This window comes from Thamnophis sirtalis, unplaced genomic scaffold (genome assembly GCF_051295495.1).
Source record: "Thamnophis sirtalis isolate CommonGarterSnake01/CBP01778 unplaced genomic scaffold, rThaSir2_p1.2 scaffold_3, whole genome shotgun sequence".
NCBI lineage: Eukaryota > Metazoa > Chordata > Lepidosauria > Squamata > Natricidae > Thamnophis > Thamnophis sirtalis.
In genome coordinates, this window is record NW_028261383.1 from 20548155 (window position 1) to 20574681 (window position 26527).

Below are 26527 nucleotides of genomic sequence, written 5' to 3' on the forward strand. Positions count from 1 at the left end.
TCTTAGTAATTGTTGTATACAAATTGATGATTCTGGAATTGTGATAGAAAAAATAACTCGAACTATGATACAAACTGCACATGTTCCTGTACAAACTTGGAAAGGCATATTGGACACTGACGGTTGGCTTGGAGGTATTTTTAACAATTGGAAGCAAGGTTTATTTTTTATTGGGATGATATTTTTGGGATTAACCATGTTGCCATGCATAATACCATTATTGAGATCCACTATGCAAAGTATTGCGGACGCAACTATCCAGAAGCATCACGCATTATTAATAAGTGTCAACACATCAGAATTGATAATCCCTGGATACCCAATGGAAGGGGGATTTGTGAGAAAGAAACAACCCATGGCAATTGCCTCCATTTAAAAAATAAAAAAGGAGGAGATGTGGGAAATTATCCCATAATTGGCTGGGTGAAATTAGCTGGGATCAATAGGATAGGATAGAATATCTGGATCAATTCTATCTGGATCAAAAGCATCCCAGCGAACATTTGCTAAGAGCCATATGGGAAGAACAGTCCTGGGAAAGTTTAGATAAGGAAGCCGAATTCATTTCGGGTGTCTATGTGAATAACAATACACAGATACACACAGAGATGAGAGGCCTCTATTATCTGAGATATAAACACACAGAATTAGCCTTGCATCCTCTTGCCGCCTCGTGTAACAAATCAGTCATCTCCATATGCCTAATGTAGCTCTCTGTATGATTTACAATTCTAAGACCGTTTGTTCCTCCTTCCTGCTCTCCTTATCAGGATGTGTTTTACAATTCCATACCTCCTCATTTCCCCTTATCAAAGAGTACCTTTTGTCCCTCCTCCCTGCTTCTCTGCCGGAATGTATAATCAAGAAGTGATTTGTAACATACTGTGAGATCCTTTGTTGTTATTAACTGCTGACTAGCTTTTCTTTGAACTTTCCTAATAAAAGTGTTCTGGTCTAACCAGAAACCACCATTTTTCACCCAGCCTGCAGTTTGCGTGTGTGTCTCATTGCCAAAGCAGCCTAGGAATTAGAATTCGTGAAGTGGTCCATCGGATTGTGAGAATGCTTGTATTCCCAATGCAAGCTCACTCTCGCAGTGGGTTTGTTCCGGCATTGGTACTGGTTTGGTTCGCACGCGCTTCGCTGCACACGTATGCACAGTTCATTGTAAATTGTTCTGAGCATGCGTGAAGGCGATGAAAAACAAATAAACATGCTGGAAGTGGACATCGGGGAACTGGTTTGGGGGCTGTGGCCAGTCTGGGTCACGGCCGGTTCTGTGACCCAGGCCAAATTAACCACTACCAGTTCACCTGAACCATGTGAACCAGTAGAAACCCACCTCTAGTTCTTTTCTCTAGTATGGATTCTTTTACACATTTATATGGCTTCTCTTCTGTGTAGGTCCTCTTGTGGGAATTAAGACCATTACTACAAATAAAGCTCTTTCCACTCTACATGCATTTATAAGGTCTTTCTCCTGTGTGGATCTTCTTGTGGGAATTAAGACTACTGCTACAAGTAAAAGTCTTTCCACACTCCATGCATTTATAAGGTTGTTCCCCTGTGTGGATCCTCTTGTGGTAATTAAGATTACTGTTACAAGTAAACGCCTTTCCACACACTGTGCATTTGTAACGTCGTTCTCCTGTGTGGATCCTCTTGTGCACATTAAGACTACTGCTACTAGTAAAGGTCTTTCCACACTCCATGCATTTATAAGGTCGTTCTCCTGTGTGAATCCTTTGATGGATTATAAGAGACTCAGAATAACAGAAGGCCTTTCCACATTCAATGCATTGATATGGCTTCTTCTCTGTATGAATAGTTTTATGGTGAATCAAAGCACTTCTGTTCCTGAAAACTTTTCTACACTCCATACATTGATAGGGCTTCTCTCCTGTGTGGATCCTCTTATGGTAATCAAGACTTCTGCTACAAGTAAAGGCCTTTCCACACTCCATGCATTCATAAGGCTTCTCTCCTGTGTGGATCCTCTTGTGGGAATTAAGATTACTACTGCAAATAAAGGTCTTTCCACACGCCATGCATTTATACGGTCTTTCTCCTGTGTGGATCCTCTTGTGGGAATTAAGATTACTACTACGAGTAAAGGTCTTTCCACACTCCGTGCATTTATAAGGTCTTTCTCCTGTGTGAATCCTTTGGTGTCTTATAAGTGAGTTATTATGAGAAAAGGTCTTTCCACATTCCATGCAGGTATATCGTTTCTCTTCTGAATGTGTGTTTTTATGAGAAAAGAGATGATTGGATTTCTTAAATCTCTTTCCAAACTCCATGCATTTATATGGTCTTTCTCCTGTATCGATCACTGTATGGTTAGGAAGCCAACTGACCCAAGGAAGACCTTTTTTAACTTACACTCCGTGATCGCTTTGTTTTAACATTCCTTGGTAGCATCTGATCTACACATTTCCTTTTCCCCCTTTTTGAATGGATCACTTGGCGTTCCTGCTTGCAATTCTTATCATCTTGCCCATTAAAGCCTTGAAAAAGAAAAAGGAAAACTGTAGCAAGAATAGGGGAACAATCAACATTTTTCTTCTGAAATCTAGCCAAATAATCATCAATGTATTTCAGCTGGTTTGTTGGCAACCATGAAGAGTCCAAACTAAGATGATAACAAAGACCCATTTCCAAGTGTATCCCTAATGATCCCCATATAATAGGATTTGATCACAACCCTTTATCTGACCTTTGACCTGGGGAAATTCCATGGTGCTACAAACTCCCAAAATATATTGGACACTGTGTCATGCCAGAGCAGCAACATACCCAGCAGCTCCCAACTTTAATAAAAGTCTCATCTCCTCTTGTCTGCATAGCAGAATTTGAAAGTCAAAGATAAATTTCTATATGGCAAATAGCTCCCCACACTAAACTACTGCCAAACTTGGTACACTAGTGGGCATATCTCTTAAGAAAGGAACATCCCTCTCAGAGGTCACCCGGTCTTGGTTATAGCAGCTCAGGGAGATCAGGAACTCAGTGACGAGTTTCAGGAGGGACTCCCAAATCCTGGTAGCCAGAGCCTTGCTCAAGAGAGGCCTCTTCCTCAGATGCTTCCTAATATCTTCTATGAAATATTTTGTAATTGCAGAAAGCTTTTTTAAAATTTCCTTTATGGACAAAGCCAGGCTATGCAGTTTTTCCAATTATTCTTTCAATATATTTCCTGTATCCATAAAGTCAGTTTGGTCAAAAGTTCAAGACACCAGGCTAGAAAGTAATAAATCCACAGACATTTCATTTTTCATTTTGTCATTACTGGGTACCCAGTGTAGATTAATGAGAAAAGAATGAATTTAATAACTGTAGAATCAGCCTGCAGCATAACAAAAGTGAAGGGGCTATGAATGCTTTCTGAATGCACTGTTAAACAAATGGTTCCCCACCCCCAGAAATAAAATTTTAAGCCCCTTCTCTACATTCCTAGAACAGAAAGGGGTTCTTACCTAGAGAAATGAGATTCCTGGAATTCTCCAGCATGACTTCTCTGTGGAGCGCTTTTTGGTTAGCATCTAGTTGAGACCACTCCTCTTTGGAGAAATACACGGCCACTTCCTCAAAGGAGACAACATCCTGAACAAGGAAAAAAGTTTCCCTATTAACAGAAAATCCCAAGAGTAATGGGATAATTTTCTTCCATTGATTCTAGGATAGAGATCATGTGGACAAAATGGGCATCTTGAATTCATACTGAATTCAGAATGAGATCTCACCGCTTTTGGCTGATGGCACAACCAAATCAGGTTTGATCAAGCTGAAAGTGTTTGGAATGCCTTACGGTATAGCCAACTAAAATATTCTTGGTCTATTGATAGCTGGGCCTTCAATCCACTACTTATCAATGATTCCCATTCTTCCTAGAATGGGCAGAGGAAAATATTGGCAAAACCCACCTGACATATTTTCCAGTGCTCATTTTATCCACTGAGGGACCAATGTATCCCAACTCTGCACCTTCATAAAGGAGATGGAAGAGCTGGTAACAGTAGTCTATATGTCTATTGGAGATTCTCCATTATCAGGTCACAGTTGTCCCAAAGATGCTTTTCAAAAGGCAAAATAAAATATTTTTTTTGTAACGGTGTGTGAGGAAAACCCTGGAAGACAGAAGGAAGAGTCCCGATGCTAACAACAGTGTGGTCAAAGAAATCTGATGGTGAAGCAGGAGGGGTGGAGAAGGCATATCACAAAGAATCCCCTCAGAAGGAAGAGGGTAGATTAAGTTGAGTGTGAATGTTCGATGAGCTGAGGTAAAATTCGTATTGCTTAGAAACAGCAATTTTATATATTGAGCTCTAGAACAAAATGAAATCCATCCAAGATTCAGGGGCCTTTTCTGGTCTTTCTCCTCCTTACCTGAAGTAGCGGTTCAGCAAATCCATCAGCTCCACAACAAAGAGGTGATTCTAAAAACTCTAAGGATAGCTTTCGACTCTCTGTGAGAAAGAGAAAAGTAGTGGAAGCAGATTTGTTAAAGAGAGACACTCTAAACAAGAGGAGAGAAAGAATCAGCTAAATGTTGAAATCTCTCATCACACGGAAAGAGGTTTTCTTACCTTGCGTAGCCTCTTGACTTTGATCTTTCTGGAAGTTCTCCCTGAAGAGCAGCTCTTGAGGAGATCTGAATGAATCTTTCCCCTCCTTAGGATACTCAGTCAAAGTTTCCACGGATTTCTGGACATGATGCAATTCGAGACACAAAGGAAGAGCACAGAGATAGAAATGAATTATAAAACTAGCAGCCCTCAATGTCCATTGCTAAAATAGAATGGAAGAATTGCCCCAAATACATCCTCTGGGAGAATAGAACAAATGAAAATTCTGCCAGAGAGGAATGGCAGATACTCCTTAGGATACTCAGTCAAAACTTCCAAGGAGCTGCCATGATTCCATCCTCCCACCTGCAACTCTTCTTGTATGTTTTCCTCCTCCTGAGTCAGCAAGAAGCCTTCAGCCAGGGACACTGCCTGGGAACTGGTCTCTGCTCCACATTCCCGCACCCACTTTGCCATCTCTGGGGGAAGGACAGCCAGGAATTGCTCCAGGAGCACCAGGTCCAGCATCTGAGCCTTTGTGTGTTTTTCTGGTTGCAGCCACTGACGACAAAGGTAGTGAAGCTGAGTGCAAACATCTCGGGGACGGCTCCCCTCCTTAAACCGCACTTTTATGAAGTAACAGGACTGGACCTCTGAAATATTGGATGCCTCTTCGTGGCTCTTCTGCACAGGACTTGCCCCATTCTTCCCACAGCTCCATGGCTGAGCAGTTGGAGGGATTTTTCTAACTTCTGCTTCTGCTGGGTGTTGTCCCTCCATCTTCTCTCTGGTCTCTAATCCAGCTCCAAAATGGACTCAACGATCTCCACAGGACTTTCTGTTCACAAGAGGTCTGGCCAAATTTTCCAAGGCCATTCAGTTCATTTCCCGGACAAGATACTTAAGATTCCAGAAGAAGCAGAAAATATTTTGAGGTTACGTATCTGATATGAAAATGGGGAGGAGGAGAGGGAAGAGAAGATTAAGCAAGAAATTCATATGAACCCACCAAATTGGGAGGTGAAATCTTATTAGTTAGCTTGCTCTCTGTACATATGGGAAAATTGCAGTGAACCTTTCAGGATCAATGTTTATCAAAATATTGGAAAACACATTTAAATGTGATTTTGTATTTCTACTTCTTAGTTTTTATTTAAAAAAATTTTTTTTCTTATGCCTTATTATTGTTGTTGTTATTGTTATTATTATTTACTCTAGGCGGAAATCATACATAATACTACTTCTTACTATATTCCCCACAATAGCAGAAGTAGTTGGCGCTCAACGCTTTCATGTCAAAGGTTGGATTAGAAAGTTAATCTCCTGGTTTCAAACCTTGTGATGTCATCACTGAACCAAATGGTTCCCTCTGGCTAATCATAATTTAATATATAATATAATTTAAAAGGCATTTCTATGGCTCGCTTGTCTGAGCCTAGGAAAGGGAAGGAGGGGGAATCCCTTCTGAAAACAGGGACAACAAATATGCAGGAAACTGTCCGGGAGTCAAGGTTGACTTGGTGGCAAAAACCTCTCTTTTGCAAAGACGACCTCTCCTCCTCTCCCTCCACGCAAAGCTTTCCCCATCGAAATGGAGCGTAAATCCTCTTTTCTGCGACCCTGGGGGTTTTTTCCCCCCCGTGGGGGCAAAATGAAGGGGGCGAAACGTTTTACTCAAATGCCTGGCCGTTGCATGCACAGGGACAGCAGGGGAACATGGGGCCGCTGGCTCGGCTCCCCCTTTCCACGATTCCAAGTCGGATGAATGCGAGCCTCCAGCACGAGAGAAAAGTCACACACACACCCAGTCACTGAACTCCGACCCATGTCTGGATCTCCATGTCCAAGACTTCCCTGCAGCTTCTTCGCTTGCTAGACAGGCTCACCCGGACACTGTAGAAAGAGCGGACAACTTTTCAAGCCTTTGCTGGAAAATGCCTCGGAAGCAACCATCACCCTTGACTTGGGGAATAGACCGCGCATGCTCAGCTCTCTTGTAAAACGGGGGTGGAGGAGGGTGGGGGGAAGGAGCTGCCCGATTCTTCCAGGGAGCCCCTTAGAGGATCCTATGCGCATTGCGCGAAGACCCTGCAAGAGCGCAGGATGTCATGTTCCATGCGGGTGTGGGATAACAGGCATTAGACTCAGATTAAAGGTTCCCTCGAAAATTGGCTATCTAGAAAGAACGTGACCTGTCCGGCAAGCGTCACTTTCTAGATTTTCCTCTCTTTAATCTCTTAAGAAACATCTGTGATCTTGTGTACATTGAGAAAATCTCTTGTAGAGACTCAAAAATCCCTTTCCTGAAGAGCCACTTCTCTGAAGGATCTGCAGGGATTCCCTCAAAAATGAGCAAAATCCTGTCAGAAATGGCAGGGCGGTCAAAAGACAAGGAACAAGTGTCTCTCTCTGAAACCCAGCCTGTGTCTTGTGGCTGATGCCAAACTCAGCGTTGAAGCAAGGGGAGATGAGGGGGCTGGCTGAGACAAAGGGAGGAAAGCCACAGGTTGAGGAAAATTAAGATTTGTATTGATTTTTCTTTTTCAATTATTATAGCTGCCTTTTCAAATTCATGTCTTTGGGCAGTCAAGGAGGGTTAGAAACACTAAAGGCAGCCTGTAATACATCCCAATGAAAAAGAAGCCTTAAAAGAAAAGTACCAAAATGAAGAGAAAATTCAAACTTGTGGACCTTTAAAAAAAATTACCTCAAAATAAGGAACCATGATGAAGAAATGAAGATTGGGAGAATAAAGTCTCATATGTGGCTAGAGAAAAAGTGGAATTACAAAATGAAGGAAGTCAAATACTGAAAAATAAATATAAAGGTCAAATACTACTAAGCCAAAAAAAAAAAGAGACATAAATAGTTTTATTTTAGTTTTTAAGTAGGGAATATGCCTCAGGAAATTTGAGTAGGAACCTTAAGGGCTTTGAAGTAAAACAATTTTTTCTAGTAATTTTAGAAAGAAAATCCTCATTTCCAGCCGTGTATGGTAAAGTCTGGCTTGTTGGGGTAGCCTTCCCTGACGCAGCTCCCATGCCAGCCTTGCCCTATGGAACGATCTCCCCGTTGAGATCCGGACCCTTACTACCCTTCCGGCCTTCCGCAAAGCAACTAAGACCTGGCTGTTCCGGCAGGCCTGGGGCTGTTGAATTATCCAGCCCCATTCGAGGTTACGACTGTTGTTGAATTTTAAATTGCTGTTTTCTATTTTTATTTTTGTACCCCCTCCCCTTTTTATTGTTAGCCGCCCTGAGTCTTCCGGGAATAGGGCAGCATACAAGCCAAATAAATCAAATCAAATCAAATCAATCTCCTCTTGAGATCTGTCAAGGCAAAAGCTGGAGGAAACTGCTTCCTATAAACTTTCTCCTCTGTGCTTCAACATGCAGCAGCATCGTCCTCCACCTCCTATGGGCAAGCCAGGCAAGGCTGGGAGGGGGGGGGGACCCAGAGGTTTCCAGCAGAGGAAGATGAGACCAGGATGAGCACCAAAGTCTCGTCCACCAGATGAGCCTCGCCACCCGTCGGGCTACACAGAGGACCCCTGGATAGAGGTACATGCTGCCAAGAGCCCTGGGCAATAGTGGGTAAACACCCAGCCCAGCCCTCGAGCTCCCATGGTACCAGGATCCTGTAGCCCAGCCTAACCCAGGTCCAGCTTTCCTGATGGAGTGCTCAGTGGCACTTATCTCCTCAAGGTTGCTGCTGCTGTGCCCGCTCTCCGTGGCCAGGTTTCTCCTGGTGAGTGTGGGAGGGCAAATTGTGTGAGTAACCACTCCCTTTCTATGCGAGGAGCTCCAGCTTTCTAAGCAAAACATCCTCAGTGTTAGGATGGGGGACCACCAGGAGAGGTCAGGAGGAGGGGGGCAAGGAGATGGCAAGGCTAGCAGAGTTGCTGGCGGCCAAGTGCTAAGGCAAGAGTTCACTCAAATCCTCCCTCCCTCCCTCTCATTCCAATCTCCTTCCTTCCTTCCTTCCCTCCCTCCCACCCAGGAAGGGACAAGGGTGGCAAAGCTGCCGACTGCCGTGACTTTCCCATTTGAGGGCGGGGGCCATCCTAGTGAAAAGGAAAGCACTTGGGGGAACAGGGCCAGCTGCAATAGCAGGCTGGTGAGCAGAGATCCCCAGCAGCAGCAGCGCGCTGCCCGGCATCATGGCCACTGCCGCCTCCACGGCCCACTCAGCACTCCAGACCCAGGTGCCACTTCCAGTGCATACAGCTAGGGGAAGCATCCAGCTGGGGTGGGGAAGGCCGAAGCAGCGGGGGCAGCTGTCTCCTGGGTGGCCACGTGGGCCACATCTAACCTGATTGTGTTCTGGTTCTGACTGACAGGACTTGTGTTTGACATGTTTGATCTAGTATAAAAACCAAACATAAAAGAACTTATTGTTTGTATCTATGTTTATCCTTTGTATCTTCTATATTTTTTCAAAGTAAAACATCTCCACAACCCGTATTGGGAGAAACCATCTAGAATCCAGTACTACTGATAAATATTTTGAGCTCAACTCAATCAAATTGGGTATGGTTAATGATTTAAAACTGCTTCTGTGGCCCAGTTCCAAATATTCCACAGCCTGTGGGTATTAAACTCCTGGTTTAAAAAGAAAGCATGAGAAATTGGTGGCATCCAACATTCTGGATGTGGGAATAAGAACTCTCACCGGAGTCTTCCTCACACAAGCAGAGATGGAAAAGGAACAACAGCTAGAGAAAAGAAATAATATATATAATGAAAAACAATCCTGAATATTTCTACATGTAGAAAAGTCCTTTCTCTATTATAATTTAGCAAAAACCACAAGCAGGATTAGGGATCCACACATTCTGGTTTGCACTTGGAAGGCAATTTATGCATGCACCTCTAAGAAGAGCTACCGTTTATTTGTATTATTACTCAAATGATCCTTATATGATATTTTGGACAACTATAGGTAGTCCTCAATTTACTACTGTTCATATAGTAATTATTCAAAGTTATAGAAGTACTGAAAAAGGTGACTTATGACTATATTTCACACTTATGACTGTTGCAGCATCCCGATGGTCACCTGATCAAACTTGAGATGCTTGGCAACTGATTCATGTCAGCTGCAGTGTCCCTGGATCATGTGATCACCTTTTGAGGGTAAATGCAATGGGGAAGGCCAAATTAATTTCAAAACACGTTACTAACTTAATAACCACTTTACAAATGTGGCTAGAAAAGTCATCAAATGGCACAAAACTCACTTAATAACTGTCTCGCTTAGCAACAGAAATTTGGGGATAAATTTCAGTCATACACCAAGGACAATTTGGATTTCTATTAAAGCTCTTTCCACAATTACTTTATTGATATGGTTTCGCCCATGTATGGATGCTTCTATGGTGACTAAAAGTGCTACTCCTTAAAAACCACCACTCCATTTTTCTCCTGTGAGATCACAACTCCTTCTAAAGCAATCTCCACATTCCACACATTTATAAAGTCCTTCTCCTGTATGGATCCTCTTGTGAGAATTAAGATAATTGCTAAAAGTAAAGGTCTTTCCACACTCCATTATAAGGTCTTTCTCCTTTGTGATTCCTTTGATGCGTTATAAAAGAACAATTATAGCGGAAGGTCTTTCCACATTCCATGCATTGATACGGTTTCTCTCCTGTGTGGATCCTCTTGTGGGTATTAAGATTACCACTCTTCCTAAAACCCTTTCCACATTCCATGCATTGATAAGGCTTCTCTCCTGTGTGGATCAAATTGTGGGATTTCAGACTACTGCTACAAGTAAAAGTCTTTCCACACTCCAAGCATGTATAAGGTCTTTCTCCTTTGTGATTCCTTTGATGTCTTATAAGAGAATGATTAAAACAGAAGGTCTTTCCGCAGTCCATGCATTGATATGGCTTCTGTCCCGTGTGGATCCCCTTGTGAGAATTAAGGTAAGTGCCACGAGTAAAGGTCTTTCCACACTCCAAGCATTTATAAGGTCTTTCACCTGTGTGAATCCTATTATGCGATGTAAGATGACTACTTGTCCTAAAACCCTTTCCACACTCCATGCATTGATATGGCTTCTCTCCTGTGTGGATCAAATTGTGAGAATTAAGACTACTGCTACAAGTAAAGGTCTTTCCACACTCCAAGCATATATAAAGTCTTTCACCTTTGTGATTCCTTTCATGTTTTCTAAGAGAGTGATTATCATAGAGTGTATTTCCACACTCCCTGCTGGTATTTGGTTTCTCTTCTGAATGTGCCTTTTTATGAAAAAAGAGACAATCGGATTTATTGAATCTCTTTCCACACTCCATGGACTTATATGATCTTTCTCCCTTATTGATCACTGTATGATTACGAAGCCAACGGACCCGAGAAAAACCATTTTTAATTCCACTTTGTGATTTCTTTGTTTCATCATTCTTTGGTTGCATCTGATCTTCAAATTTCCTTTCCCCCCATTTCGAATGGATCGATTGACGTTCACGCTTGCAATTCTTATTCTCTTGCCCATTAAAGCCTTGGAAAAGAAAAAGAGAAATTGTATATTTTCATTCCTATAGGATTGAATTACAATTCTGAACTAATCTTTGACCCGGGACAATTCCATGGTGCCACAAACTTCCCGAAGTGTATTGGACACTATCATTCTGGGCAGCAACATACTCAAAACCTTCCAACTTCAATAAAAGTCTCATGTCCACTTGTCTGTAGAGCAGAATCTTTGAAAGCCAAGGGGAATTTCTGGATGCAATACCTCCACACCCTCAACTGAGCCTAATCCCAAACTCAGTACACAAGTGGGCATCTTTAAGAAGGGAACATCTGTCTCAGAGATCATCCACTCTTACTTATAGCAACTCAGGGCCATCAGGAACCCAGTGACTAGGTTTAGGAGGGAATACTGAATCCTGCTAGCCAGAACCTTCCTCAGTACATTCAGTCTCACTAGTATCTTCTAAGAAATGAGCATTTTCTATTTCACGAGCAGAATGCTTTTTTAAAAAACAAAGAATTTCCTTTATGTAAAAAAACTTGTCAAGGTGTTAATTTAAGAGCTGACTAGCTGGTGCAATGAGGGGAATGAGTAAGCAGGATCTTTGGCTATTATCCCTTTACAAGCCTGTGTAATAAAAGGACCTCCTGCTAGAGTGGTTGTTGGTTCATCAAGTTTCTTCCCTGCTGTAATTGCTGATCGTTGGGATACTGCTTGTAGCACGTGTAGGTATACTATTCCTATATTCCTAAATTTACAGACCTTTCTAAAATTTTGTTTTGACCTTGTCATTATTGGGTTCCAGTATAGATTAATGGGGAAAAAAAGAATTTCAACAATGGTAGAATCAGCCTGCACTATAACAAAATTGAAGGGAGTCTGAATATCTTCAGAATGCACTCTATATCCATCAGACAAACTCAATATTCCTTCCTCCTGCTGTTTTCCCTACAAGAACAACACTGAGAAATGGGTTAGGCTGAGAGAGATTGGCCCAAAGTCATCCAGCCAGCATTCCTGCCTATGGTAGAACTAGTACTCACAGTCACCCAGTTCCTGACCTGGTATCTTAACCATTTGACCAAACTGATTTCATGGAAGAAGGAAATGTATTCAAAGAAAAATTTGAAATCTGCATAGCCTCCCTTATAACAATAAATAAATTGGGTTTTTTAATGTTTCCTGCTCATAAAATACAAAATACTTATTTCAAAAACTATAGAATGATGCACCAAAATAACAACATTGAAAAAAGTGAAGGGGGTCTGAATACTTTCTGAATACACTGTAAATAAATATATTTTTTTCCAGAAATAGCTTTTAACTCCCTTCCCTACGTTTCGGAGCACAGAAAGGGGTTCTTACCCAGAGAGAAGAGATTCCTGGAATTCTCCAGCATGACTTCTCCGTGGAGAGCTTTTTGGTCAGCATCCAGTTGAGACCACTCCTCCTTGGAGAAATACACGGCCACTTCCTCAAAAGACACGACATCCTAAACAAGGAAACAAGTTTCCCTATTATCAGAGAATCCCAAGAATAATTTGATAATTTTCTTCTACCTATTCTAGGAAAGAGATCCAGTGAATAAAACGGGTATCTTCTGCAGAATTAAGATTATGATCTTACTGCTTTTGGCTGATGGCATATCTAAATCATGTTTGATCAAGCTGGAAGTGTTTGGAATTCCTTACAGTGTAACCAACCAAAATATTCAATCAAAAGCCCGCAATCCACTACTTATCGTAAAATTCGTATTGCTTAGAAACAGCAATTTTATACATTGAACAAAATGAAATCCATTCAAGATTCAGGAACCTTTTCCAATCTTTCGTCTCCTTACCTGACGTAGAGATTCAACTAATCTTTCAGCTCCAGCACAAAGAGGGGATTCTGAAAACTCAAAGGACAGCGTTCTACTCTCTGTGAGAAAGAGAAAAATAGTGGAAGCAGATTTGTTAGAGAGAGAAACTCCAATAAAGTGGAGTGAAAGTATCAGCTAAATGTTGAAATCTCACAACACACAGAAGGAGCTTTTCTTACCTTGCGTAGCATCTTGACTTTGACCTTTGTGGAAGTTCTCCCTGAAGAGAAACTCTTGAAAAGATGTGAATGAATCTTTCCTCCCCTTAGGATACTCAGTCACAGCTTCCAAGGATTTCTGGGCATGATGTGATATGAGAAACAAAGGAAGAGCACAGAGATACAAATGAATTATCATATTGCACCTTCAACCTAGCAGCCCCCAATGTCCATTGCTGAAACTCAAAACAGAATGGAAGAATTGCCCAAAATACATTCTCTGGAAGAACACAACAAATGTCCCTAGGAGTTAATTATCCCAGAAAATTCAGCCAGAGAGGAATTGACAAATTCAGGGAGATCCTCTTTAATCTCTGATGATTCCATTCTCCCACCTGCAACTCTTCTTGCATGTTTTCCTCCTCCTGCGTCAGCAAGAAGCCTTCAGCCAGAGACACCGCCTGAGAAGTGGTCTCTGCTCCACACTCCCGCACCCATTTTGCCATCTCTGGGGGAAGGACAGCCAGCAATTGTTCCAGGAGCACCAAGTCCAGCATCTGAGCCTTTGTGTGTTTTTCTGGTTGCAGCCACTGACGACAAAGGTAGTGAAGCTGAGTGCAAACATCTTGGGGACGGCTCCCCTCCTGAAACTGCACTTTTCTGAAGTGACAGCACTGGACCTCTGAACTATTGGATGCCTCTTCTTGGGTCTTCTGCCTAGGACTTGCCCCATTCTTCCCACAACTCCAAGGCTGAGCAGCTGAAGGGTCTTTTCTAATTTCTGCTTCTGCTGGGTGTTGTCCCTCCATCTTCTTTCTGGTCTCTAATCCAGCTCCAAAATGAACCCAAGTATCTCCACAGGTCTTTCTGTTCACAAGAGGTCTGGCCAAGTTTTTCAGTTCTTTTCCCAGACAAGATATTTAAGATTCCAGAAGAAGCAGGAAATATTTCCAGCTGAAATGGATAACAAATAATTTAGGGTGTTTATTAACATGGTTAATTGAACAACTGGGCATACTTAGATGGAGAAGGATAAGAGAAGGAAGGGAACAGAAGGGGGAAGGAAAATTTTTTTAAAAATTGGATGAACCTATCAATATCTGGGGAGGGAATCTTATTAATCAACTTGATCTCTCTACATGTAGCGAAAATTGCAGAAAAATTATTAAAAATATTTTTATGTTTTTGTATTATTATTATGAATTACTCTAGGTAGCAATTATAGACAATGCTCCTTCTTACTGTCCCCCACCACCACCAAACAGGCCTGTGAAGTACATTGGGCTGAGAGTTGGGATGAGCTCAAGGCTTTCATGCCAACAGTTGGACTAGAAGTTCATCTCTTGGTTTCAAGCTTAATGTTTTCATCATTGAACCAAATAACTCTCTATAGCTAACTATAATTTTATTTAATACCAGCTGGATACTCGTGCTCCATTACAAAACTATAGAATCGGGCTTGATAAATCAATACACAACTTAAAAATTAATGAGTAGTTACAATTGCCTCTCCTCTCTCCTTCTATCTCTCAGGCTTGCCCCAAATAAGCTTCTCCTATCTTATCACCTTCTCTCCCTCAGGCTCCTCTCCAAACACCCAGGAAGCAGGCTGGATGAGTCACTGGCTAGGACCAAGTCCAAGTGGCAGTTGGAACAGTTATTTTCAGGTGGGGAGTAGAACGTCTAACGCCTTAGCACCAGAATGTGTTAATAATAATATAAGAAATACTAATGATCTGATGGTCATTTCCAAAAATCCTTTCTTAAGTGAGCACCCAGAAGCCAAGAGGAACATATGCACCACAGTTCAGGATTGTAGGTTTACAGTTCTGGAGATTTCATGATCGAGGTGTGAGTGGTTTTCGCTTATATATATATATATATATATATATATATATATATATATATATGTGTGTGTGTGTGTGTGTGTGTGTGTGTGTGTGTGTGTGTGTGTGTGTGTGTGTGTGTGTGTGTTGTATTTGTGCTGATAAATAAAGGAACAAATACATTGGCACAAATACAACAAATGTAACAAAAAGGCAACAGTAAAAATATTGGGTTTCTGTCTGGATGGTCTCTTGTGACTAGCCGAAGGACAGATAATGGAAGTAGTGATCTTCCTTCCATATTTGGGCATACCGCGGGTTGTAACTCTAAATATATATATATATAAGTATATATAATGTATTTGTGCTGATAAATAAATAAAGGGAGACTAGTATAGATCTATTTCAAGCTATTTAGCTCTCATCAGCTAGCCATACCCTTACTGGGATTTGTGATGAGAGCATTAGCTGATGAGAGCTAAATAGCTTGAAATAGATCTATACTAGTCTCCCTTTATTTATTTATCAGCACAAATACAACAAAATGTAACAAAAAGGCAACAGTAAAAAAAAAATGGGTTTCTGCCTGGATGGTCTCTTGTGACGAGCCGAAGGACAGAGAATGGAAGTAGTGATCTTCCTCCCATATTTGGGCATATCGCGGGTTGTAAAAATCATATATATATAAAATATATAATCACAAAGAGCAATTGACATGAGGGGCTCTCTAAATCAACTTAACTAAATAAACCAACTAGGGAGTTCAACACCCAGGATTTATAAAGGCCAAGCTTGACAAAAAAAAACACAAAACACTGGCATAATCATAATGTGTGAATGATGCATCTCTCTCAATCCAAGGAGCACCTCCCTCCTGCAACATCTTCCTTCTTTACCTGGAGGCAGAACCAAACTGGTTACTATGGGGAAAGGAAACTGAATTCCAGGCCTTGCACAACTTGCACCCAACTCCTTGCACACGCAGTTGGCAGCCCTGCACGCAAAGCCATCAGGAGGGGCTCCGACCGCTCGCTTTTCTAGGCCTAGGAAGGGGAGGCGAGGGAAACCCCTTCTGAAAACAGGGACAACAAATATGCAGGAAATTGTGCAGGAGTCGAGGCTGACTTGGAGACATAAATCTCTGTTTTGCAAAGACGACCTCTCCTCCTCTCCCTTCATGAAAAGCTTTCCCTGTCGAAATGGAGCGTAAATCCTCTTTCCGCGGGGGCAAATCCGAAGCTTTGCTTTCCGCCCTGCCTTGCCCGTGTATGAAAAGGGACGGCAGGGGAACATGGGACCACCGGCTTTGCGTCCCCCCTCCCCACGACTCCAAGTCTGATGGAAGTTTTGCATGTCTCGCGCGGGAGAAAAGCCCCTTCACTGAACCCCGAATCACGCTTGGATCTCCAAATCCAAGACTTCCCTACAGCCCCTTCCTTTGCTAGGAAGACTCACCCAAAGGCTCACAGCGAAGGGTGTGTGTGTGTGTGTAAACTCGGACCCCGTAGAAAGAGCGAATAACCTTTCAAGCCTTTGCTGGAAAATGCCTCGGGAAGCTAGCATCTCTCTTGGCTTGGGAAAGAGGCTGGCGCATGCTCAGTTCTCCTGTAACTCGGGGGGGGGGGCGGGACGCAATTGTCCCGCTCTTCCAGGGGGGGGCCTAGACGCTCCTATGCGCATTGCGCGAAAACCCTGCAAGGACGTTATGTTCCATGCGGGTCTGGGATGATGGGCATTAAATTCGAAGGAAAAGTTCCCTATAAAATTGCCTGTCTAGAAGGGAAATGGCCTCTCCGGCAAGCATCAGTTTCTAGATTTTCCTTTTTTAATCTCTAAGAATCGTCTGTGATCTTGTAAAGATTGAGAAAATCCTTTTACTGAAGAGCAGCGTCTATGAAGGATCTGCATAAAAAATGAGCAAAATCCTGTCAGAAATGGCAGGGCAGTCAAGACAAGGAACAAAAGTCTCTCTATAAAACCCAGCCTGTGTCTTGTGGCTGATGGCAAAAGCAGCCTTGAAGCGAGGGGAGATCAGGGGGCTGGCTGAGAAACAGGGAGGAAAGCGACAGGTTGAGGAAAATAACGATTTTTTGATTGTATTGATTTTTCATTAGTGATTTCAATTATTACAGCTGCCTTTTCAAATTCATCTCTTTGGGCAGACAAGGAGGCTTGGAAACACTGAATGCAGCCTGTAATAATGTGGATAACCCTGAAGAATAGATCCTGATGAAGAAGAGGCATCAAAAGAACCAAAATGGAAAGCTCAAATTTGTGGACCTTTAAATTTTTTTTACCTCAGAACAAGCCACCATGATGGAGAAATGAAGACTGGAAGAATAAAGTCTCATATGTGACTAGAGAAAAAGAGGAATTACAAAATGAAGGCAAATACTGAAAAATAAATATAAAGCTAAAATACTACAAGGCAAGAGAGAGAGAGAGACATGAATAGTTTTATTTTTGTGTTGAATAGGGAATACGCCTGAGGAAATTTCAGAAGGAACCTTAACACCTTTGGAGTAAAAGAATATTTTTTTCTAGCCAAAAGTAATGAAGATTTCACTGGTTTCAAAAGATTCGTCTGGATTTGGAGATGACAGTTTAAGAAAAAAGAGGTTTAGCTACAATTAATGAAAGAAATATTGGAGGGGAAATTGTGATTAAGAAGCAATTTTAAAAGAACGGCCTTAACTTCTCATTCTGACCCCGTTCTTTCAGTCCCATTTCTCTACATATCAAGGCTCCTTGTAAGTTCAACCTGTCTTAATTTTGTCAGGCGTCCATTATGAAAAAATGACATAATGATTAGGAAACCATAATCAGTGCCTTTTCACCTGTTTGATGCAGAATCATCAATGAACAATATTTGAATAAATATTTTCAAAGAAGCCAGGTCCTCTGAAAGCCTGAAGTATTGCCTCCCACAAATCTTTCAAAAAGTTTTATCTATTTTTAATTTTTAGTTTAGAACAAAATGGAATTTAAAAATGTCTCATGAACAACCATTCTCGTGATATTTAATTAAATTTAATTCACATTTAGACTTTTTCCTAAACCTTGTCATATAACAGAAGGGCAAAATGTACTTGAAAAGGGGTTTTTGAACATGTATTTCACGGGATTCCCTTCATTCTGGCTTATTTTGTGAGAGCGATTCTTCCCATAATTCTGGCTTATTTTGTGAGAAGAATGAAGCTTTTTCCATACACAATACAATCACATGTTCATGGGGATGGTGCAAAGCAGAGGTATCAAACTCAATTTCTCTTGTGGTCTGCCAGCAGCCTGTGGACAGTGAGGAGGTTGAGGAGGAACATGGGTCAGTTCTGGACTCTAGGGAAGGCTCGGACAAGGGCTCTGCGTCAGAGGCAGAGAGGGGGCCACAGCCATCTGGGAGTTATGTGCTGCCTCCGGAGCCTCACATTAGCGAGGCAGAGAAGCAAGAGGAGCCTGTTCCCAGTGTGTGCATGCGCAGAACTTTCAGAAGGCAAGAACAGCTAAGTCTAAAGGAGCAACTCAGGAGTAAGGCTTGGAGATTATTAGCCTCTCCCATAAGATATAAAAGAGGAACAAACGGATGCGAGCCTTTGCAGGAAGCAATTTTGTTCGTGGAGATCGGTTTAAACTCTGAAGCACGGTTTGAATCTGTGCTCCATTTGGCCTTGCAAAACTAATCGGCAATTAGGTCTTTGGCAGCATTTCAAGGGAGATAAAGGTGGGTGCTTATAAGCCTTACATTGAAAGACTGTGGCAGACTTCTGTCAGACTCTTCACAGACTGGTTGTGAATCATTACGGGCTGTTAATGAACATACTTCACAGCCATTTCAATAAAAACAGGTTTGGGGACTAAGCATGTGATTTTTACTGTCTCAGGACGTCTATGTCAGAACAATTTCATTAACAGCTGCATCAGCATTATTGTTGCCCTCAAAGTGTCAGTTGCACGTAAGACTATGACAACTCAGAGGCTGGGTAGGTGTGGCCAGGTGGGCATGGTCAGTTCAATACCACTCACTGGGTATGGCTGAGTCGGGATGGAATAAGTTGCACTGAATAACTCAAGGTGGGGAAAATTCATTGCTTTTCCCCCAAGACCAGGCATGATTGTCAGTTTGCAAGCTCAGTTGTTGATAAAAGTCACCAACCTTGGATTGGTCTGTGTGTGTTTGTGTGCACAGGATGACAAAACAGACATTCTTCTCCCAATCTCAGACATTGTTGGTGCTTGTTTCCCTGTTCGGTACCTCCTCCCAGCAAAGATACAGGTGGAGGGATGAGATTGTTGAGTGTGGAAGGGTGGAGGAGAAAGTTTGCAGGGAACATAGGCCAACTTCTGCCTTGAAAGATCTCTGGAGAGCAAGAGGAGATGGCAGGGGAGCAGCACTCTCCAGCGGTCCTGCACGTGAGAGGCTGGCCCTTTCTGGAAGGAAATCCCTGTTTCTAGTTAATGTGTGGTAAGATGCTGGTTTGTTGGGGCACCCTTCCTCCTCTCCAGAGATCTGTCAAGGCAAATGTTGGACCTAGAGGAAACTGATTCCTGCAAGCTTTCTCTTCCACACTTCCACATGCAGCAGCATCCTCCACCTATTATGGGCCAGACACGACTGGAAATGGGGATCCAGAGGTCTCCAACAGAGGAAGGCAAGACCAGAACGAGCACCAAAGCCTCTCCCACCAGAGGAGCCTCAACATCCCTCTCAGGCCACATGGAGGACCCCTGGATAGAGGCAGAGGCTGCCCAGAGCCCTGGGCAATGGAGGGCAAGCACCCAGACCAGTCCTCAAGTTCCTTGGTCTCCGGGATCTTCCAGACCAGCCTAACTGAGAGGTTGCTCAGCCGGCACCATGTCCACTGCCGCTTCCATGGCCCACTCAGCACTCCAGACCCCTATGCCATTTCCAGTGCACACACCCAGGGGTAGCATCCAGCTGGAGTGGGGAGGATCGTAAAAGTGTGGGACTGCCCCTTGCTGTATTCTGGGTTGCTACATGGGCCACACCTAACCTGATCGGGGGCTGATTCTGACCGACAGGACTTGTGTTTTATATGTCTGATCTAGTATAAAAAACAAACATAAAAAGAACTCATTGTATGTTTTTCTTTTGTATCTTCAATATTTTCTTCAAAGGAGAAATACCTCCACAACCCGTATCGGGAGGCAGAAAACTTAAACCAACTAGAATCCAGTACTTTTGATACATGTATTCAGCTCAACTCAATCAAATTCAATATGATTGATGATTTAAAATAGCAGTCCCTAAACTTTCTGGCTTTGAAACCCAGCTGAGGGGGGGGGCAGGGTGAGACAGAGGATGGCTCTTTGTAAGCGGCAGGAAGATGCATGCAGGCGCAGCTGCATTTGTGGAAGTAGATGTCCTGTGCACCTATCACTCACACAAATGGAGTTTTGCACATCAGTGCAAGCACCTGCCACCTGCACAAGTGGAGCTACGTGCGCACATGCTCACCCACTCTTTCCGTGGCCCAGTTATGAACAAGCCACAGCCTCTGGGTTGGCAATTCCTGGTTTGAAAAGAACCCATGAGAAATTGCTAGCATCCATCATTCTGGATGCGGGAATAAGAACTCTCAGCGGAGACTTCCTTGGACAAGCAGAGATGGAAAAGGTAGGACACCCAGAGAAAGGGAGATGCCCAGATTTTGGCCCAATATCAGAACATAAATATTCAAGCAACAACAAGAGGTACCTGATAACCTTTAACAAAGTTGTGGAGGTTTTTTTTCTTTTTAACCCAAAACATAATTGAAGAATAATGTGATAATTGTGTTTGGCATTTTGGAATATTTGAAACAATATAATGAAAAACAATCCGGGATATTTCTCCACGTAGAAAAGTCCTTTGTCTATTGGAATTTAGAAAAAAACGCAACCCGGATTAGGCATCCAGTTTTGGTTTGCACTAGGAAGGCAAACATCCAAGAAGAGCTACAGTTTATTTGGATTATTATTCAAATGGTCCTTGTGTGATATTTTGGACAACTATAGTTAGTCTTCAATTTACTACAGTTCATATAGTAATTATTCAAAGTTATAGAAGCACTGAAAACCATGACTTAAGACCATTTTTCACATTTATGACTGTTGCAGTATCCCGATGGTCACCTGATCAAATTTCAAATGCTTGGCAACCGATTCATGTCAGCTGCAGTGTCCCTGGATCATGTGATCACCCTTTGAAGGCTTCTGACAAGCAAATCCAATGAAGAAGCCAGATTCATTTCATAACAGTGTTACTAACTTCACAACCACGGTCATTCAAATGTGGCTAGAAAAGTCATCAAACAGTGCAAAACACACTTAATAACTGTCTCGCTTAGCAACAGAAATTTGGGGCTCAATTGCAGCATACACCAAGGACTATTTGGATTTGTGAAGTTCTTTCCAAAATTCTTTTATTGATATGGTTTCTCCCATGTATGGGTACTTCTAAGGTGAGTAAAAGTGCTACTGCTTAAAAAACTCAACAATATTTTTCTCCCATATGGATCCTTTTATGGGATGTGAGATCACAACTTCTTCTAAAGCTATCTCCACATGTCACGCATTTATAAGGTCCCTCTTCTGTGTGGATCCTCTTGTGGGAATTAAGATCATAAATACGAGTAAAGGTCTTTCCACACTCCATGCATTTATTAGATCTTTCTGTGTGGATTCTCTTGTGGGATTTAAGACTACTGTTACAAGTAAATGTCTTTCCACACTCCATGCATTCATAAGGTCTTTCTCCTTTGTGATCCATTTGATGTGTTACAAAAGAACGATTATAGCAGAAGGTCTTTCCACACTCCATGCATTGATATGGTTTCTCTCCTGTATGGATCCTCCTGTGAGTATTAAGATTACCACTCTTCCTAAAACCCTTTCCACATTCCATGCATATATATGGCTTCTCTCCTGTGTGGATCAAACTATGGGAATTAAGACTACTGCTACAATTAAAGGTTTTTCCACACTTCATGCATTTATAAGGTTTTTCTCCTTTGTGATTCATTTGATGTCTTATAAGAGAATAATTAAAACAGAAGGTCTTTCCACACTCCATGCATTGATATGGCTTCTCTCCTGTGTGGATCCTCTGGTGGGAGTTAAGATAACTGCTACAACTAAAGCTGTTTCCACATTCCATGCATTTATAAGGTTTTTCTCCTTTGTGAATCCTTTCATGCTTTCTAAGAGAGTTATTATCCCAGAAGGTCTTTCCACACTCCCTGCAGGTATTTGGTTTCTCTTCTGAATGTGTCTTTTTATGAGAAAAGAGATGACTGGATATTTTGAACCTCTTTCCACACTCCATGGATGTATATGGTCTTTCTCCCATATCAATCACTGTATGGTTAGGAAGCCAACAGACCTGAGAAAAACCATTTTTAATTCCACTTTGTAATTTCTCTGTTTCATCATTCTTTGGTTGCATCTGATCTTCAAATTTCCTTTCCCCACATTTTGAATGTATCACTTGGCATTCCTGCTTGCAATTCTTATTCTCCTGCCCATTAAAGCCTTGGAAAAGAAAAAAGGCAAACTGTATATTTTCATTCCCATAGGCTTGGATCACAACCCTGAGCTAATCTTTGACCTGGAACAATTCCATGGTGCCACAATCTCCCGAAATGTTTTGGACACCATATCATGCTAGGGGAGCAACAAACCCAGCACCTCCCAACTTCAATAAAAGTCACATCTCTACTTGTCCGCAGAGCACAATCTTTAAAAGCCAAAGGGAATTTCTGGATGGCAATAGCTTCACAACCTCATCTTAGACTAAAGGTAAACTCGATACACAAATAGATACATCTCTAAGAAGGGAACATCCCTCACAGGACTCACTCAGTCTTGGTTATAGCAGCTCAGGGCCATCAGGAACCCAGTGAGCAGGTTCAGGAGAAAATACCGAATCCTGGTAGGCAGAACCTGGCTCAAGAGAGGCCACACCATCCCTGTGTAGAGCCTGTTCCCCAGATTCTTACTACTATCTTCTATGAAATGAGTATTGTGTATTTTATGAGCACAAAGCAAATGGAAGACGTTTGGCACAACCAGGTCTCTTCTAAAATCTGGTTGCCCAGTCAAAATGAGCAATTGGGATAGAAAGGCCTTAGTAAGAGAGGTGACCGAGAAACTGATGGTCACTCTGACTGAGCTCCAGAAATTCTGGTTGGAAATGGGACAGCAGAAGTAGCCTGTAGTACTGCATTCTCACCACTGCACCACCAGGGCTCACCAATGTCCTAGAGTGGCCCAGCCTGACTTGAACCTTATTTAACAACCCCTGGGGGGACCTGAAAGTGCCTGTCCACCGACAATCTCCATGCACCCTGACTGAGCCTGACAGGATCTGAAAATCCAGAAAGGGGTTCTTACCCAGAGAAATGAGATTCCTGGAATTCTCCAGCATGACTTCTCCGTGGAGCGCTTTTTGGTCAGCATCCAGTTGAGACCACTCCTCTTTGGAGAAATAGACAGCCACTTCCTCAAAAGACACAACATCCTGAACAAGGAAAAAAGTTTCCCTATTAACAGAAAATCCCAAGAATAATGTCATAATTTTCTTCTACCAATTGTAGGAAATATATCCAGTGAACAAAATGGGCATGTTCTGCAGAATTAAGATCTCACCTCTTTTGGCTGATGGCACAACTAAATTATGTTTGATCAAAATGGAAGTATTTGGAAGGCCTTACAGTGTAACCAACTAAAATATGGTTGTGTCAATTGGTAGCTGAGTCTTAAATCTTGTCAGTGACTCCCATTCTTCCTAGGCTTGGCAGAGTAAAATACTGGGAAAACCCCCTCACATGTTTTCCAATGGGGAAACATTCATCCACTAATAAATATTCCCACTGAGGGACTAACGTATCCCAACTCCACACCTCCATGAAGAAGTTGGAAGAGCTTGCAATACTAGTCTATATGTCTATGGAGATTCTGAATCACTGAGTCACAGTTGTCCCAAAGATGCTGTTCAATAGACAAAAAAGGAGTATTTTTTTTGTAATAGTGTGAGAGAATAACCCTGGTAGACAGAATAAGAACCCTGATGCTGACAACAGTCAGGTCAATGAAAACTGATGGTGAAGCGGGAGGGGTAGAGAAAGTGACTCACCAAGGATCCCCTCAGAAAGAAGAGGGTAGGCTAAGTTGAATGTGAATGTTCAATGACCTGAGGTCAAATTCATATTGCTTAGAAACAGCAATTTTATACATTGAACTATAGAACAAAATGAAATCCACCCAAGATTCATGGACCTTTTCCAGTCTTTCGCCTCCTTACCTGAAGTAGCAGTTCAGCAAATCCTTCAGCTCCAGCACAAAGCGGTGATTCTAAAAACTCCACAGACAGTTTTGTACTCTCTGTGAGAAAGAGAAAAATAGTGGAAGCAGATTTGTTAAAGAGACAAACTCCAATAAAATAGAGTGAAAGAATCATCTAAATGTTGAAATCCCACAATACACAGAAAGAGCTTTTCTTACCTTGTGTAATGTCTTGACTCTGATCGTTCTGGAAGTTCTCCCTGAAGAGAAGCTGTCCAGGAGATCTGAACAAATCTTTTCTCTCCTTAGGATACTCAGTCACAGCTTCCACAGATTTCTATACATGATGTGGTACGAGAAACAAAAGAAGAGCACAAAGATACAAATGAATTATCATACCCCACCTTCAAAGTAGCAGACCCCAATGTCCATTGCTGAAACTGGAAATGGAATGGAGGAACTGCCCCAAATACATCCTCTGGAAGAACACAACAAATACCCTTAGGAGTTAATAATCCCAGAAAATTCTGCCAGAGAGGAATTGACAAATTCAGAGAGATGCTCTTTAGAAGTGCAATGATTCCATTCTCCCACCTGCAACTCTTCTTGCATGTTTTCCTCTTCCTGAGTCAGCAAGAAGCCTTCAGCTAGAGACACTGCCTGGGAACTGGTCTCTGCTCCACACTCCCGCACCCATTTCTCCATCTCTGGGGGAAGGACAGCCAGGAATTGCTCCAGGAGCACCAGGTCCAGCATCTGAGCCTTTGTGTGTTTTTCTGGTTGCAGCCACTGACGACAAAGGTAGTGAAGCTGAGTGCAAACATCTCGGGGACGACTCCACTCCTGAAACCATACATTTCTGAACTGACAGCACTGGACCTCTGAACTATTGGATGCCTCTTCTTGGCTCTTCTGCCCAGGACTTGCCCCATTCTTCCCACAGCCCCAAGGCTGAGCAGCTGGAGGGCCTTTAATTTCTGCATCTGCTGGGTGTTGTCCCTCCATCTTCTCTCTGGTCTCTAATGCAGCTCCAAAATGGACCCAAGGATCTCCACAGGATTTTCTGTTCACAAGAGGTCTGGCCAAATTTTCCAAGGCCGTTCAGATCTCTTCCCAGACAAGATGCTCAAAGATTCCAGAAGAAGCAGAAATTTTGAGGTTACGTATCTGATATGGAAAAATGGGGAGAAGGGAAGGGAAGATAAGATTAAGTAAGAAATTCGTATCAACCCACAAAAGGTGGAAGGTGAAATCTTATAGTTAGCTTGCTCTCTCTACATATGGAGACAATTTCAGTGAACCATTGAGAATCAATGTTTATCAAAATATTGGAAAATACATTTAAATGTGTTTTTTCATTTCTACTACCTAGTTTTTATTTAAAATATTTTTTCTTATAACTTATTATTATTTTTATAAATTACTCTAGGCAGAAATTATACATAATGCTCCTTCTCACTATTTTCCCCCAAACTACAGCCCAGTGAAGTAGACTGGGCCGGGAGTCATGATGGGCTCAAGGCTTACATGTCAAAGGTTGGAGTAGAAACTGAATCTCCCGGTTTCAAGCCTTGTGATTTCATCACTGACCCAAATGGCTCCCTCTGGCCAATCATAATTTAATTTAAAAGACAGTTTAATAGCATTCCTATGGCTGCACAGTTAAGAACAAGTCCTTGCACCCCTTAACTCCTTGCACATGCAGTTGAAGCTTTGTATGCAAAACCAGCAGGAGGGGCTCCGACCGCTGCTTCTCTTGGCCTAGGAAGGGGGAGGAGGGGGAAACCCCTTCTGAAAATGGGGCCAAGAAATATGCAGGAAACTGCGCAGGCTGATTTGAAGCAACAAATCTCCAACGGTCGACCTCTCCTCCCCTCCCCCCCATCCACGCAGGGGTCCCCCCCCCCAACGAAACGGAGTCTAAAAATCTGTGTTTTCCAAACACGACCTCTCCACTTTTTCTGCGACCCTGGCTTTTTTTTTTCTCCCTGGGGGCAAAGTGAAGGGCGGGAAGCTTTGCTTTCTCCCATGCCTGGCCATTGCATGCACAGGGACGGCAGGGGAACATGGAACCACTGGCTCCCCCTCCCCCTTTCCACGACTCCAAATCTGATGAATGCCAGCCTCCAGCACGAGAGAAAAGTCACACACACACCCAGTCACTGAACTCCGACCCATGTCTGGATCTCCATGTCCAAGACTTCCCTGCAGCTTCTTCGCTTGCTAGACAGGCTCACCCGGACACCGTAGAAAGAGCCGACAACCTTTCAAGCCTTTGCTGGAAAATGCCTCGGAAGCAATCATCACCCTTGACTTGGGAAACAGACCGCGCATGCTCAGTTCTCTTGTAAGGAG

At 42.5% G+C, this 26527-nt stretch overlaps 3 protein-coding genes and 1 pseudogene across 3 annotated transcripts; all 4 read right to left on the bottom strand.

The window, feature by feature from the left end:
- Nucleotides 1–1102: 1102 nt before the first annotated feature.
- On the bottom strand, nt 1103–11067 carry LOC148047439 (uncharacterized; annotated as a pseudogene).
- LOC148047440 (uncharacterized) lies at nt 2301–5093 on the bottom strand. Its single transcript, XM_087711138.1, has 5 exons — nt 4932–5093; nt 4587–4788; nt 4387–4466; nt 3477–3603; nt 2301–2507 (listed from the first exon to the last, which is right to left on the bottom strand). Exons 1-5 carry the CDS (start codon nt 5091–5093, stop codon nt 2374–2376), a joined length of 705 nt encoding a protein of 234 aa, XP_087567264.1. The 3' UTR covers nt 2301–2373.
- A 766-nt stretch (nt 11068–11833) lies between the features above and the next one.
- LOC148047441 (zinc finger protein 202-like) lies at nt 11834–16504 on the bottom strand. The gene is made up of 5 exons (XM_087711570.1): nt 16349–16504; nt 13463–14021; nt 13089–13206; nt 12889–12968; nt 11834–12540 (listed from the first exon to the last, which is right to left on the bottom strand). The coding sequence occupies exons 2-5, from the start codon at nt 13874–13876 to the stop codon at nt 12382–12384; spliced, it is 771 nt and encodes a 256-aa protein (XP_087567696.1). The 5' UTR covers nt 13877–14021; nt 16349–16504; the 3' UTR covers nt 11834–12381.
- Nucleotides 16505–20834: 4330 nt separating this feature from the next.
- LOC106543988 (zinc finger protein with KRAB and SCAN domains 7-like) lies at nt 20835–25334 on the bottom strand. Its single transcript, XM_087711495.1, has 5 exons — nt 24767–25334; nt 24392–24509; nt 24192–24271; nt 23282–23408; nt 20835–22420 (listed from the first exon to the last, which is right to left on the bottom strand). The coding sequence occupies exons 1-5, from the start codon at nt 25175–25177 to the stop codon at nt 21381–21383; spliced, it is 1776 nt and encodes a 591-aa protein (XP_087567621.1). The 5' UTR covers nt 25178–25334; the 3' UTR covers nt 20835–21380.
- Nucleotides 25335–26527: the final 1193 nt, after the last annotated feature.

Coding starts and splice junctions, on each gene's coding strand:
- LOC148047440 (XM_087711138.1), bottom strand. CDS start 5,093: ATGCTGGACCTGGTGCTCCTGGAGCAATTCCTGGCTGTCCTTCCCCCA. Junction 3,604..4,386: donor TTGCTGAACCGCTACTTCAG/GTAAGGAGGAGA, acceptor TTCCTTGTTCAG/GATGTTGTCTCCTTTGAGGA. Junction 2,508..3,476: donor CAGGAATCTCATTTCTCTAG/GTAAGAACCCCT, acceptor TTCTTTTTCAAG/GCTTTAATGGGCAAGATGAT.
- LOC148047441 (XM_087711570.1), bottom strand. CDS start 13,876: ATGGAGGGACAACACCCAGCAGAAGCAGAAATTAGAAAAGACCCTTCA. Junction 13,207..13,462: donor ACATGCAAGAAGAGTTGCAG/GTGGGAGAATGG, acceptor CATCATGCCCAG/AAATCCTTGGAAGCTGTGAC. Junction 12,541..12,888: donor TAGTTGAATCTCTACGTCAG/GTAAGGAGACGA, acceptor TTCCTTGTTTAG/GATGTCGTGTCTTTTGAGGA.
- LOC106543988 (XM_087711495.1), bottom strand. CDS start 25,177: ATGGAGGGACAACACCCAGCAGATGCAGAAATTAAAGGCCCTCCAGCT. Junction 24,510..24,766: donor ACATGCAAGAAGAGTTGCAG/GTGGGAGAATGG, acceptor CATCATGTATAG/AAATCTGTGGAAGCTGTGAC. Junction 24,272..24,391: donor GAGTCAAGACATTACACAAG/GTAAGAAAAGCT, acceptor TCTTTCTCACAG/AGAGTACAAAACTGTCTGTG.